Source organism: Pinus tabuliformis, chromosome Q, assembly GCF_031772625.1.
Source record: "Pinus tabuliformis cultivar Carrire ecotype Pingquan chromosome Q, CPIR1, whole genome shotgun sequence".
NCBI lineage: Eukaryota > Viridiplantae > Streptophyta > Pinopsida > Pinales > Pinaceae > Pinus > Pinus tabuliformis.
In genome coordinates this window covers 746,909,667-746,924,102 of record NC_142296.1, presented here as the reverse complement: position 1 = coordinate 746,924,102, position 14,436 = coordinate 746,909,667, and the positions used below count along the sequence as shown (strand labels likewise).

At 36.3% G+C, this 14,436-nt stretch overlaps 1 protein-coding gene across 1 annotated transcript in view; it reads right to left on the bottom strand.

The window, feature by feature from the left end:
• Positions 1 to 14,436, bottom strand: part of ESP (separase) — a 223,359-nt gene that overhangs the window by 198,172 nt on the left and 10,751 nt on the right. The window contains exon 4 of the mRNA XM_089385190.1: positions 8,905 to 9,027. Within this exon, the coding sequence (XP_089241316.1) occupies positions 8,905 to 9,027 (123 nt within the window). The remainder of the gene's footprint in view (positions 1 to 8,904; positions 9,028 to 14,436) is intronic.

The following is a 14,436-nucleotide window of genomic DNA, read 5'->3' as shown; positions in this document are numbered from 1 at the left end:
TCGACCCAGCAAATCACCATATAAATAAAGTTAGACCTCCTCAAGGCAGCAATTCACTCTCTCTCAAACAAGAATCTTTTGGGCATCCAAGTGAAGGACAAGAAGGAAAAGGAGGACGAAAAAGGACGAATTCATCTCTTTCTCTCTCTATCTTGCTCGCACGTGTGGAGGGTCTCTCTCTCTCTAGCTCGCATAAGTTTCTGGGCAGTTGCAGGGCCAAAATTTTTTGGGCAATTACAGGACCGAAATTATGGGTTTCTGGGGATTTACTAGGAGGTCGAATTCCAACCTAGGGCAGAACAAGAAGGTCGAGTTGTTGGGGCAGATTGGAGACTTGACTTGGAGGGTGTTAACTAGGTTTGACGATAGATTTGTTGAAGGTCAAGTTTGACCTAGTTGTTGACTAGAAGTCTAGGTGTGTCTCTTGTTGAAAAGAAGAATTTCTCTATTGAAAAGGTTGTTGGGTTTTTCCCCCAAGTGGGTTTTCCCAAGGTAAATCTTGTGTTCTCTTTGTGCATTGTGATCTCTATTGTCCTATTGTTTTTATATGGTTGAATTTCTGAAGTATAATTGCTTAATGATATTCTAGAAAAATTAAAAGAAGATCAACATCATTAGAAGTAATTACCAGTTTTCAGAAATATTGTGCTTGTATCTATTGCACTCGAAAAATCAACACATCCCTAGTACAAGAGCCCTATGGGTTTTCATATTAATGGATTTATAAGAAAATGATTTTGGTAAATAATTTTGTGTCTTGTGCATTTATCTAATTGTTGGTATATTCCGTTGTGCAAAAGTTGTTTTTAAGGTTAGGCATTTTAGTGTGTTTAGTTTTATGTTTCGTGAAACTGCCAAAGCATAGAACAGACCTAGGGTGCATGGAATTCTAACATTTCGCTCCATTTGCCACTACTCTATCCTTATCTGGATCCTTTCTCTTGCCATTATTTCTTGAGAAATACGGTTTTCATCATAAAATATGGGGTTTAGCGCATGCGCTAAAGTGTGCAATGGAGTGTTAAGCTTGCTCCATCTCTCAACCATGATTTTCTTCACTATATCCCCAAATTGAGCATCAACAATTAGAAGCTAAGGAGATTCCTAAGCAATGATTTCCATAGTTTTCTCAACCATGATGTCCATACCATAAACCTCTCCCAGGAAATGTTTGTCTGTGTCAACACTTCGAAGAAGCTCAGCTACAGGGAATGTGAACTTGAGCAAGAATTCTTCTTGCTCCACCAATTTTCATGAAGACAATTTATGCACCATAGCTCCTCGCTCTGAATTTGCCTATCTCCACTCAGCCCAAAGTTGACTCACCACCATAGAAATTAATGGTTGTTTTACCTCAACAACATGATGAAATTTGAGGCATATCTTGTCTCAACAACTCTAACCTAGAGTATTCATAAAATATTGCTCGAGACCGATGGTGGTTATTGATGAATTTAATTATCTACCTTGCTTGTCATGTAAGTTCCTGAATCCATGGAACTTTATTATCAATCTCCTCTAAGACCAAATTTAGACTATGGACAATGCAAGAAGTTCAAAAATGTGATCATATTTGCTCTAAATAATCAACCTTGCCTCTTCGCAAACCGGTGCATTATCTGTGACAACTTGCATGACCCTAGCAAGTCCTACTTGCGCAATATCTCTGATTAAACTATCAACAATGAATGGAGCATCCTTTACCTCCAATGAATAGACTTCAGCCTTCAAAAACATTTTTCCTTTTGGTGAATTGTCAATGATATTAATTAAAAACCTACGCCTAGTATCTGTCCATACCTTTGAGATAATGTTAACCCTAAAGCTACTCCATGAAGCATGAATAGGAGCTGAAACATACTAGACAATCTCTTTCTCCTTTTTGAGCAATTTAGTTCGAACTTTTTCATAGTTAGGCCCCTTGAACCCTTGATGAGTTGAGCTAATTGCCCTCACCAAATTTTGCCAATAAGGAGACCGAAACACATTGAAAGGGATACCACGAGCATATATGGCGCTTGCCACACTTGATTTAGCTTCCTCTCTCCCTGGTGCAATGATCATTTTAGCTAGTCTAGTCTCTTGAAATGATGGACTCCTAACATTTTTTTATGTTGGTTGTTCATGTTGTTGTTGAGTTGCTCTCAAATTCCTTGTTTCAAGCACAATCCCTAGCTCAATGTTTAGAGCATGACAAGTAGCGTTGGCAAGTTAATCGTGTATTTTTTTAAGCCCATTAGCCTCTTCTTGCCCAATATCATACTTCTTCCTTACTTTGGGTTATTGTCCTTGGATGAACATGCACACTCTTTCCCTTTTCCAGCAAAAAATGTCCCTTCACTCTTGGGTAAGAGCCCTTTTAAGGTTTCTGACACAGATTGCATATCCATTCCCATGCACCACCACCTCCCATTTTGGAAACTTTTGTTACATGTTTCCAAAGAGGATAGAAGTTGGTCCTTGTGTTACTCTTGGGCATTGTACTAGAAGCACCTTAAACGCAAGCCATTATTGTTGCGAAAAAAAATACAAAACCAAATCTGCAATAAATCAAATGAAAAAGAACTAACAAAGTTAATCATTTCCTTAAGGCTTAGAAAACCCTTAGAAATACATTCTTAGAAAAAGCCAAATAAACTTAAAAGTGTTAGCTTCTTACCACCAAATTTTTTCTATAGCTAAAGTTGCCCAGAAAACAACACAAAACAAAACCTTATGATGCTTGTAGTTGTCCAAAAACACCACAAGACAACCAAAATCTATGGTTGTAGCGGCCCAAAACACCACAAAACAACAGCAATGATAGTTGTAACTGTCCAAAAACACACAGACAACAGCAACTTAGAAGCAAGCACGGTTGTAGTTGTCCAAAAACATCACAAAACAGCCAAAAAATATGGTTGTAGCTGCCCAAAACACCACAAAATAATAGTAGAATGGTTGTAGCAACTTTTGATTGCCTTTCCTCAAGTACCCCTTGCTCAAATTCCTTTGCTAAGTGCTCAATTCTCCCTTGCTCAAGCCTCAAAGCATGTAAAGCATGGTACACATGTAAAGCTCCAAGGTGATGTTCATACATAAGAAAGGCCCCAATGCAAGGGCGCTCCACAAGATGCGTCCAACAATCCTCTGAAGCCATGTGCTCCATTGCAAGTCAACTCCAACACTCCACGCAAGCATCCAAGCTACCCCATGTTGTCTCGAGCTCAATGCCATTTTCCAAAATGCCAAACGCTCCTCCTCCAATTTGGGGTGTCCTCTCAACCAACCAACCAATTTACATGTAGCCCACATGAAAAATCGCCCAAGTTATCTATACATCTCCAACACTCCAAGGATGAATGTCATGCAAGCATCCAAATGAGGTGAAGCAAGCACTAAGTAAGCCACTTGCAATGAAGCAACAAAACTTATAGCTTGTTGACTAATACACAACAGGTATAAGTAATAACAATTTATTATATATATAAAATGTACAAGTGATTTGAATGTTACAATGAGGACCCGCATATATACTAGGCAGGTGTCCTTTCACGATTGGGCATGTCTTTTAGTCATGCCTTTTCAATTAACTAAGGACTATTTAACATAATCATTACTTGATTATTTATTATTTATATTTAATTATGTTTATTTTATTTTATACAATTTTATGTTCGTAACATTGCCCCTTCCTTCAGAAGCTTTGTCTTCAAAGCTATATTGTTGACAATTGTCTTGATCTTGTGGTTGTCAACTCAGCATATGGAACCCGACGTCGTTGGTACATTAGCATGTATAATTTTGTGGTAATGTTGTCTTGAAACTAGGTTTTTTTTAATAATAATTATTTATTTATTTTTGTTTGATTTTTTAATCAATTTTTTTTGTTTATTAATTAAATAACATTTAGTATTATTACTCTCTTTTTTTAATAATTAAGTTAATTTTACTATATAATTAATTTTATTATTATGTTTTTTAAAGGTGCAACATACAACCCAACACAACACCACATGACCATCAACCTTCAAACCCTGCCCTCTCTGTGTTCTTATTATGTAACTATATAGTGATATAACCATATAATTAATATGAAATGTTTTGCGTGTTACGTTTATACGAATCAAGCCGTTGTTTGACCAGGCCTCGACAAGATAGTGACAACGTTTAAGATTCGTCCAGCAAGAGACAGTTAGTGTGACAATATTCCTGTGAAGAAATTATATAACAAAGCAGCGGAGAGAAAAGGGAAAAAGGATGGCTCGAATGAAGCAAGCTATCCGAAAATGCACGGATGGAAAGGCACCCAGAAAACAACTCACAACTAAGGCTACCAGGAAATCTGCGCCCGCAACTGGTGGAGTGAAGAAGCCTCACAGATTCAGGTTGACTACTGTTTCCCTTCGTGAGATTCGAAAATACCAAAAGAGCACTGAACTTCTCATAAGGAAGTTGCCCTTCCAGCATCTCGCCAGGGAAATTACTCAAGACTTCAAGATAGATTTAAGGTTCCAGCCCTTCGTTGTGGCAGCTCTACAAGAAGCAGCTAAGGCATATCTTGTGGGTCTCTTTGAGTACACAAACCTGTGCACCATCCATGCCAAGAGGGTCACCATCATGCCCAAAGATATTCGGCTTGCTTGCCGCATTCGAGAAGAAACCAGGTTTTTCCACAGCAAAAGAGTACACGACCTCATCTCTGGTTCTTGCAATGGCTTCCTTGATGTCCTCGTGGTTCTTTGTGAGAATCTAGAGCCGAAATTGGTTGGGTTTGTACAAGAACGAGTTGCAGAGTTTTTTTTGAATGTTTGAATTGGTCTGAGAGGATCTAATTTCATAGAGTTCAAGGTTGTTTTTTCCGATCCATCACTAAGTTCTCAAAGGCCAACTTTTAGCTCTGGCATTCCTTCTTTGAACACAACACAGATAGTAAAAATAGGCACAGAAGGTATCCTTTGCTTGAGTTCCTCAAACACCTCCTCGGAACCATTTTCATCTATCTCTTTAGTAGACAATGAAGAAGCACACTCAACCTTTTCCCTTGAATCTCCTATTAACTTATTTTCGTCAAATGGCCCCAAAGAGTTCTATCCTTTAGCCTATTTCCCTGTACAATTCTCCACTTCATTGGATGGTCTATCCGTAAATTCAACTTCAACTTCAACTAATGGCCCTAGGGAATTCTCTACTTCATTATATAGCTTACTCATCAATTCTTCTTCAACCACTAGCCCTTGAGGATTCTCTACTTCACTAGATGGCTTATCCATTAATTCTACTTCATTTAAAGTCTCCTTGGTAAAAGAACTCTGCATTGAATGATCATCTACTAGTACTACATTTTCCAATCTTTCACCAGCGTTTTCAATTTTGTTAGGTACCCAACCTTCTAAAAGTATAGAGTAAAGTTGTTGTTGGCTTATTAATAAAGGATGATCCTTAGAATCTAAATCCGCTTTTAATTTTTCATCAACGAACTTCTCTTCAAATGGACTTTCAACATGTAGAAAATGAACCCTTGAAGAGTTCGACGAGGGAACATCCTTGAAATTCATTTTTTCTTTATCTTCTTAGCATGCTTTGCTTCATCCAGAAGATTATCTAACTCTGGTTCATGTGACAAATTTTCCAACACGACCCCATTTAATTGCTCTTTTTCAATCAATGGCTTTGTGAATCGTGCTCCCATCATGTCTATCATTCTCATTATGTTAGATCGATCTTGACTTTGGTATCCAGTTAGGCAATTGCAAAGGGACTTGCTACCTGGAATGCCATTCAAATCTCTAACAGGTTTGTACAAAATCTTTGTAGAGTCAACAAGCATCCCCATGTCTAAAGCATCCATAACCCATAAGTTTGTAACCAACGTCTTTTTATCCCTTTTGGCAACAGCAAAAATTGGGTCATCATATGTAAGCTCATGTACCATGACGTGAGTGCAGCTTGCATCATACCGACCCACATTGAATCCACCATTATTTAATGTAATGTTTTGATCATTGCTTATTCTAGCATCTTCCTCATTGTTATGATATTGTTCATCTTCTTGTTTCTCAAGATAGTCCTCATCCACATCATCTTCATTTGTATCATCATCTTGATCTACATAATCTTCATCTCCTACTTCACCTTGTTTTGTTTCTTCACTATCACTATCACCTTCCTTATTATCAATTTCCTTTAGACGTGCTTTAACTTCTGCATATGATTTTTCCCATTGCTGAAGCTTTTCTTGAATTTTACTAAACAATTCAACACATTCAAGGCGAAAACTTAACAATGTATGGTGCGGCGAACAACGTTCAAATACTTGCATGGTTATATTGTGCAGCGAATAATGTTCAAAGCCTCGCATGGCTCCGATACCACTGGAGCAACAAAACTTATAGCTTGTTGACTTAAATGTAAAAATATGTGAGGTATTTGTAATAATAATTTATTATATATATAAAATGTACAAGTGATTTGAATGTTACAATGAGGACCTGCATATATACTAGGCAGGTGTCCTTTCACGATTGGGCATGTCTTTTAGTCATGCTTTTTCAATTAACTAATGACTATTTAACATAATCATTACTTGATTATTTATTATTTATATTTATTTATGCTTCTTTTATTTTATACAATTTTATGTTCGTAACATGCAATGTGCAAATATATCATGAACAATTTAAGGGCTGATCATAAACTATGTTCCCCAAATCTCCTGAAGCACCCCCAAACATGGTGTGAACACTTTCAAACTAACATCAAAAAGCTAACAAGTAGTCAATGGAAGAAAAATCAAGATCAAGGCAAAACATTGGATAGGGGTAAATGAAGATCCATCGCACAGCAAATGAATATTTTGATCTTGTAGACTCTCTAGCAATGCTTGGAGGCAGAGCTAGAAAACAATATACAAACTAAGTTTAACTAGAACCAAGGTTGAAGAGTGTCAATCCTATGTGAAAATCATGGTAAATTACTCCATCGACCTCAAACAAGGTGAGGATGTCTGATATTGGTCCAAAACCTCAACTTGTAGTATGTATGCAGCCAAACAAGGATATGGGTCTTTCTTTGTATAAGAAGTGGGTTTTGTTCTTGAATGGTGGAGGAATGGTTTGTGAAATATGAAGCAAGATTTGAAAGCAAAACTTATCTTCTAGCTGGAAAACCAGGTTTAACTGGAAGCAATGTTGAAGAGTTTAATCATATGTGAAAGTCATTATAGATAATGCCATCAAACTCAAACAAGGTGAGGATGAATGATATGGATCCAAAAACTTAGCTTCTAGTATGTATGTGGCCAAACCAGGATATGTCTCTCTCTTTGTGTAAGAAGTGGGCTTTATTCACGAACGGTGGTGGAAAGGTTTGTAAAAGATGAAGCGAAATTTGAAAGTGAAACTTTTCTTTTGGTTGGACTTATCATATAATATATCAACTTGGTATGTAATCCAAAGATCATCTTGGGAAGGTTCTAATATCTACATCATGTCCAAGGCTCATGAGGAATCTATATACCATATGTGTGCCAGGTTTCATTTTGCCAAGGAAGTGTGGATACTTATTAGTACTCATTTGGGAGGTGCTGGAAATTAGGCAAGGGACTCTTTTTTACAAGCCTTTAGAAACCATGTTCAGGCCAAGGAGTTAAATGACTTTAAAGCTCTGCCCATGGCAATCATTAGACCATTTGGCATTCGAAGAATGAAATTATATTTGAAGATGCATCGTAATCTCTAAAATGAATCTTCTGTAAGATGAAATATTTTTATGAGGAATACATAGGAAAGGAAAAGAAGACGTGGAGACATGCAAGCAATCTAGAGGTTGATAGCGGATGCCCTCGGGATTTTTTCAATGAAGCATCTCAAAACAACCCTGGTAAGAAGGCTGCAAGTGGCAAATCATATCTCTCTCCCTCCTACTATTTTTCTTTGGGACTCAAAAATGGACCATAATTACTAGGCAAAAATTCCAGTCTTGTCAACTATTCTAAGAATTGCTATAGAGAAAGGGGTACATAGACATCACCTGTTCAAAAACTTCAAGTTGGTGGAAGATTAAATAAATGAAGAAGTGCAATTTCAAAATATGGGACTTCACAGTGTCATCTACTAGATTCTAGAGACAAGGAACAGAGTTAATGAAATAACATTCAAGCATGTTTATCATGAGCTAAATCAAAAAGTTGACAAGATATCAAAGGACAGAATAAATATGGATCCTAGTGTTATCAATCTTTAGGAACTAGAGGAGGGGGTTAACAACATTGCTCCTCCCTATCCTTTCCTTTAGTATATCATGTTTATGTCTGTGTCACAGCTTCATAGCTTCTTTAAGGATCTGCTGCCTCTGTGGAATTGATGATTTCCAATTTTGTTCTGATGATGATGTAAGGCTTAATTGTCAATTCAAACTTTTAGGAGGTTAGGGTATTTGTTTCAGATAGAAAGAAGGTAATAGGGTGATGTTTGACAGTCATGAATGCATGAATGGGTAATGTTTATGGAATGTAAGGCACTTGTTCAATCTCTGTTATGCAATACATTACGTGTTTTTCCTTGGAAAAAATGGCAAAAAAAAGCACATTAAGGACATGTATGGGAAACCAAAGATACAATAAAAATAAGGCAAACCAGCAGTGTAGAACATACAAAAAAGTACATTAGTGTGCATCGACCCAAACAAATAAATAAGCTTGCAAATAGAGTTAAATAATAATATGAAAATTGAGATTAGTAAACTAATGCTATCTTTCATCCTTGCAATCAATTATTTGCCTGGAAGTATTGGTATGTCATATATTATAGATACTGACAAAAAAATATTTAAAACAAATATTTATATTGATTTTTTAGAACATATGAAAGCATCTTGTGATTATAACTTCAACAAAATCAAAAACACAGGGGTGCAGTTGCATACTTGCCCAAGGTTATCTGCAATTCCATTCAAAACTTGCTTAGCATTTTTTCTGAGCTTTGGATTAGCTTCACAGTAACGGCAATAATATTCAACAACCTTCAGAATTTCATGTTCGCCAAATAGCTGCAATTTTTGCACATTACATCCACTTTCAGTTAGACAAAGCTCTCATGCAAAGACAAACTTTAATTTAATAAAAAGGTAAAATTGCACCTCTTTTACACTTTAATTTGAAAATATATTACAAAATTTTGTGGAAATTTTCTACAAAGGTATCCTTTAGAAAATATATGATATGCATCTCGCATTGAATAATAATCATAATTTCAAGACAAACAAACCTTAATTGGCAACATGTAGAAGAAATAAAGCTAGCATCAAAGGTTACTTCTTGTTTTTGAATTATGACCCTAACAATCATATATGAAGGATCTAATGTATGTATGAATAGTAAGGTTGGTGGACCTACAAGAACAATGACTGAAAATAGGTATATATAGAGGTAAATAGAGTCCTTATCATACGCATGGGCTTATAATTGGTGTATAGATGTATTTGGGTGATTTGGGGATTTTGTTCGTCTCTGAGTGAGTAATAACTCATCAAGCCAAAAAAATTAGCTGTGCTCCACATCCATTTTTGGTGTACATTGTGTGTGCAAGTTTATCATGCTTTATTGTGTACTAGATCTATAACAATTGGTATCAAAGCAAATAATTCTCAATTGGTGTCCTTCCCACAAGGTTTTCCTTGAGAAAAAAGAAATAAACACATACACAAACAATACAAAATCCCAAGAGGTTAGCTCAACAAGTTATCACCAATGTCATTGAGCACTTGGTCAGTTCTTGTTAAACTAACCTTGACTCGATCAAAGAGTAACTAGGTTGACTTGATTCAATCATTAATGAGTTTATCATAACTAGTTTACTGCCCTATGAAATTTGCCCATCATTTTCAATGTGATGAAGCCTCTGTAAAGGCTTGTGCTTTCCATCATAAAATGCCTCAAGCAACCCATGTTTGGTCGGCTTGGCCAAACTGGCCAAGGAAATAATAAACATCTATTTTAATGTTGGTTTTCCGAGTAAAGGGTTTCCAAGGTAAAATCTCTTGTGCAAATCTTGTACTTGCTTTGTGCTTATTATATTTCTCTCAATATGCTCGATTTTACATATGCTATCAGAGCCATGCATAGACCTAGACTCTAACAAGACTTGTTTGATACTGGTAGCCATGTAGTGTAGATCTAATATGCATGTTCACTAGTGAAGGAAAGAATGCAGGGTTGGTAGTGGAATCATCAACGTGGCTCTTAAGAATCTATGCCTTTTTTCCTTCATCCATAGAGACACGTGATCGTGCTTAGATACATGTGTGAATTCTAGTAAACAAACATATTGGTGCATACTCAAAATGGTTACAAAGAAACAAGTGCTTGCATGGGAAATATAGCACCTGGAGTTGTTCCCTAAGTTGAGCTCTAGATTTGGTTTGAGATGTAAATTTGGTCAAAAGTGATGCCTATGATTGAAATAATACACATTTTGAAATAGAATTATGGATTGGTCAAGCCAAAGGTCTCCATGAGTGGAGTATTATGAATGAGAGGAAGCTTTGATGTTGACATTGGTACTATTTGCTCATAGATCTGTTGAAATGTCCAAATTCACTACATTGGGCTATATTGGTATTCATGTCACTAGTTCAAGAAGCAATATGGTCCACAAGGAGCATCATGACCCCATGACATCATGTTAGCTCATGTCCTGGTTAAAAAATTTCATGTAGTAACCAACATTTGAAATCTTTGTGCAACTTTGTGCAAAGAAACAAGTGTGTTTCATTCTATTGACTAAACTAGTGCTTCGCTACTAAGTTGGAACTTGATCTAAACAAACCTAAAAGCCATGTAATGAAGATATTGAGTAGAGCAACGATTTACTAGTTATTGGTGTATAGATAAAACATCATCCAATTGCTTGTAATAGCACTTAGTTATAGAGCAATTTTATGTTGGTTGAATTTGGTGTTGCAAAGGGAATCTAATTGCTTCCATATGATGGATCCAGCAACCTATGGAATTACTTTAAGGTAATGCTAGAGAAACCAACAAGCATAAATCTCTATTGCATATGATACCACACGGTTGAAATACTATTTGTTTCTATGGTTTTGTGGTCTCTATGTGGTTATCTCACCCATGATGCATCACATTAGAACACTCTTCCATGTGTCAACATTTTGTACCAACTTGTGGATTGAAGGTATTAGAGATCATGTTAGAATTTCCCAACCTAGCACCCGGTATTCAGTTCCCAACAATTATTAACAGAACAAATACACAACCAAATTCCTAACACAAAATATAGCAAAAGCAAAAGAAAACTCAATCTAAATCACATACATGCAAACAAATTTTTTCCCAATCACCAATTCTTCATTGATAAATTAATCACAAAACTTACTTGCGCTCGTGTACCAAGGATAATGGCCCAATTGAGAAAATACAAAACTAGTCACCAGCCTCACTACATTCTCTCGAACCCAGCACATGCTCACTGAGAAGCCTCTCTCAATCTTGTGTTGTTGTTGTGTCTTCTCCTCACCTTAGCCTCACCTTTATAACTTTACATTGAGCCAAAACCCTAATCTTGATCCTAATCCTAATCTCAAGTGATGGACAACCGAGATTATATCTCGCCTCACTTGAGATCGACAGCTAAGATTAAAGCTTAATCACTAAAATAAATACTTAATTTTATCTTAGTTTTTATTTTAGCTCGATAAGCCAACATATAATTATATGTTTTTTCCTAAGTTTAACTTAGGCTAAGTTACACAGACAAAAAAAAAAAAAATATATATATATATATATATATATATCTAAGGTGAAATGTGGGCGACTTATGCACACCTAGATACAAGGTTTGTGCAGAAGTACCTACCCGAGCTACAAACTTCAACACTCCCCCTTAGCACGAGAGGTACTTATGGAAGAACCTTCTCCACCTAGATATGTCTCCTAGCCCATCTCAATTCTATAGTTGCTCCCTCTGACACTAAATCCTATCCTACTACCTTGATCTGAAACCTAAGATGAGGACATGTCACATCCAACCATGCCCTAAGGATCCTGCTCTTAAGCATCCATCAATGTCATATCATACCTACTGAGGCTCTTGGCAATACCTAAGGAATTACTCTTCCTCGCCACCTGCTCCCTCTCAATAGTTGACACTAATCTTGTATCCAAGATCCCCTCGGATATACCCACAGGTTGTCCCAACAACCTGTATGACTGCCCTTGTATGATGCCAAGCACTACAACTGCGTCCAAGGTAGCTCCCTCTAAATACAGAAACACCTATCCATCCCAGAACAGAACAATAACAAAAACATCACAAGATAATGCCATTAATAAGGAAAACCATTTAATTGCCATCTCTATCGCTTTTCCAACATGGTATCAGAGTTATGGTCATGGTCAATGGCAGTGTGAAGACCACTTATACAATCTTTGAGGAAGGTTTTGTATTGAAGACCAATCTGAGGAGGGTATACCTCACTCCACAGTAAATCTCGTGTCAATTTGGTAAATGTTGATTGAGATAAAATCATTGTTTCATTACCACCACAGAGAAAAGATTTTGGTAATCTAAGGAACAGAACCTCGGTGATATAACAAGTTCGGATTTTTTCTAGATTGGGTTCGTAGCATTTTCGGTAATGGCATAGTCTTAACATTTTCGGAAAAGGCTCAATCTCAACACTTCTTGAAGGCATAGTATGGACATTTCGGTGAAGGCACAATAAAGATATAACTTCATTATATATTTCATAAATAAGCTCAAATGATTTTCAGTGGCATTACAGTGATATGCTCAAATGCTAACCACAGCTTGGTGTTACTATAGATTCGATATTACCATAGTTTAGTGCCCCCACAATAACTACAATTTCAGTGATATGTCATAGTGACTTGGTCCTACTTCAGTATCACAATTTGGGTGCCATTTCAGTTCAGTACTACCGCAATGACATCAATTTGGTGCTCTTAATAAGGTCTCGGTGGTGTTACAATGATAAGGTCAAAGCAGTGAAAAATATTTTGTCTTCCACTCGTTGAAGGAATGGACCTTTGTATTGTTGCCTATGAAGATCTATCAAGTTCTAGCACAAGGAACCAGCTTAAGAAAATCAAGTAAGTATTTTGCACTCAACAAGATGCAACAAGAGGTATGTAAGTCACAAGGTACGTATTTTTGGGCTTTTAGATTTTTAGATAATGCTAGTTTACAATCAGTCTAAGGTAAAAAATGTAATCCCTAAAATTATATTCAAGAACCTTAAATCCTTATCCTTATATGTAATCTAGGATGTCAAATAAAAGGTCCTACTAATGATTGAAAGAATGAACAGCTTATCATAGGATTCCATCCTCCATGATTATGTAGAAGATCTAACTTGAGAAATTAAATTATGTCCTTGGTATCACATGTTGTGCTTGTAAGTATGTACTACAGGTATAAGAGACAATGGCTTAATACAAAGAGAACACTTCAAGAAATCCTTATCAAGTTTGCCAAGGAACATCTCCAAGTATGTCTCAAACTATACTCCTTACAAGATTCATTGATCATCCTATTTTTGAAGTTTGCATTACATTACTAACATCGTTATGCCTAGCTATCTTGAATCATAAAGATTCTTATTTAGGGTAATTCATCTTTTGATAAATTTACCCTCCCCACATCCTTGATTGTTTTTATAGAACCCTAGACAGGTTCTCTGAAAAACCCTAACCTAAGGGTATGTTAATGTTAACATCTAAAACTCTAAAACTGCTTAGGGTTATTGTGAAATGTTGTTAATGATGTCATGTTTGGGGTTTTGGTGTGATCATGAAAACCCTAACTTGTTAGGGTCAAAATGGTGTTGTCTGAAATCCCGAACCTTTGAAGTTTTGGTATTGTGGGGTTTGCTTTGCTATGTTATAAAACCCTAGATCTTTAGGGTTTTGGTTCGGTCTATAAGCTAAACCCTTGTTATGTATTTATAGTCCTGGGAATAAAACCCTAGGTATGTGTTCATTTGGCTGAAACCCTAACCTGTTCTAAGTCGATATATATCTAACATATTAGTATTGCCTAATATATGATATGCTAATGAATTCCTAGATAAATGTGTTGACCTAAGTGTTAATGGTCATGAGTCCTAGGGTTTGGAAACAAGCCCTAGTCAAAGTTTGATGGCTTAGGATGATGGAAAACCTAGGTTTAGCAACTAAACCCTAGTAGTAGTTAAATTCTCTAGTATGTATAACCATCTGGAATTTATGAATCTATATAGTGATTGCTAAGAATTTGAAGATGGAAATCTAGGGTTTACATCAAACCCTAGTAGATGCTAGTCATGATGTTGATTAAGTTGTGATTGTTGAAGCTCATGTATGAGATCTTAATGAGGAGTCTAACATATGAATTCTGAAAGTTGTTAGATTCATTGATTTGATTTGTTCCTAGGGTTTGC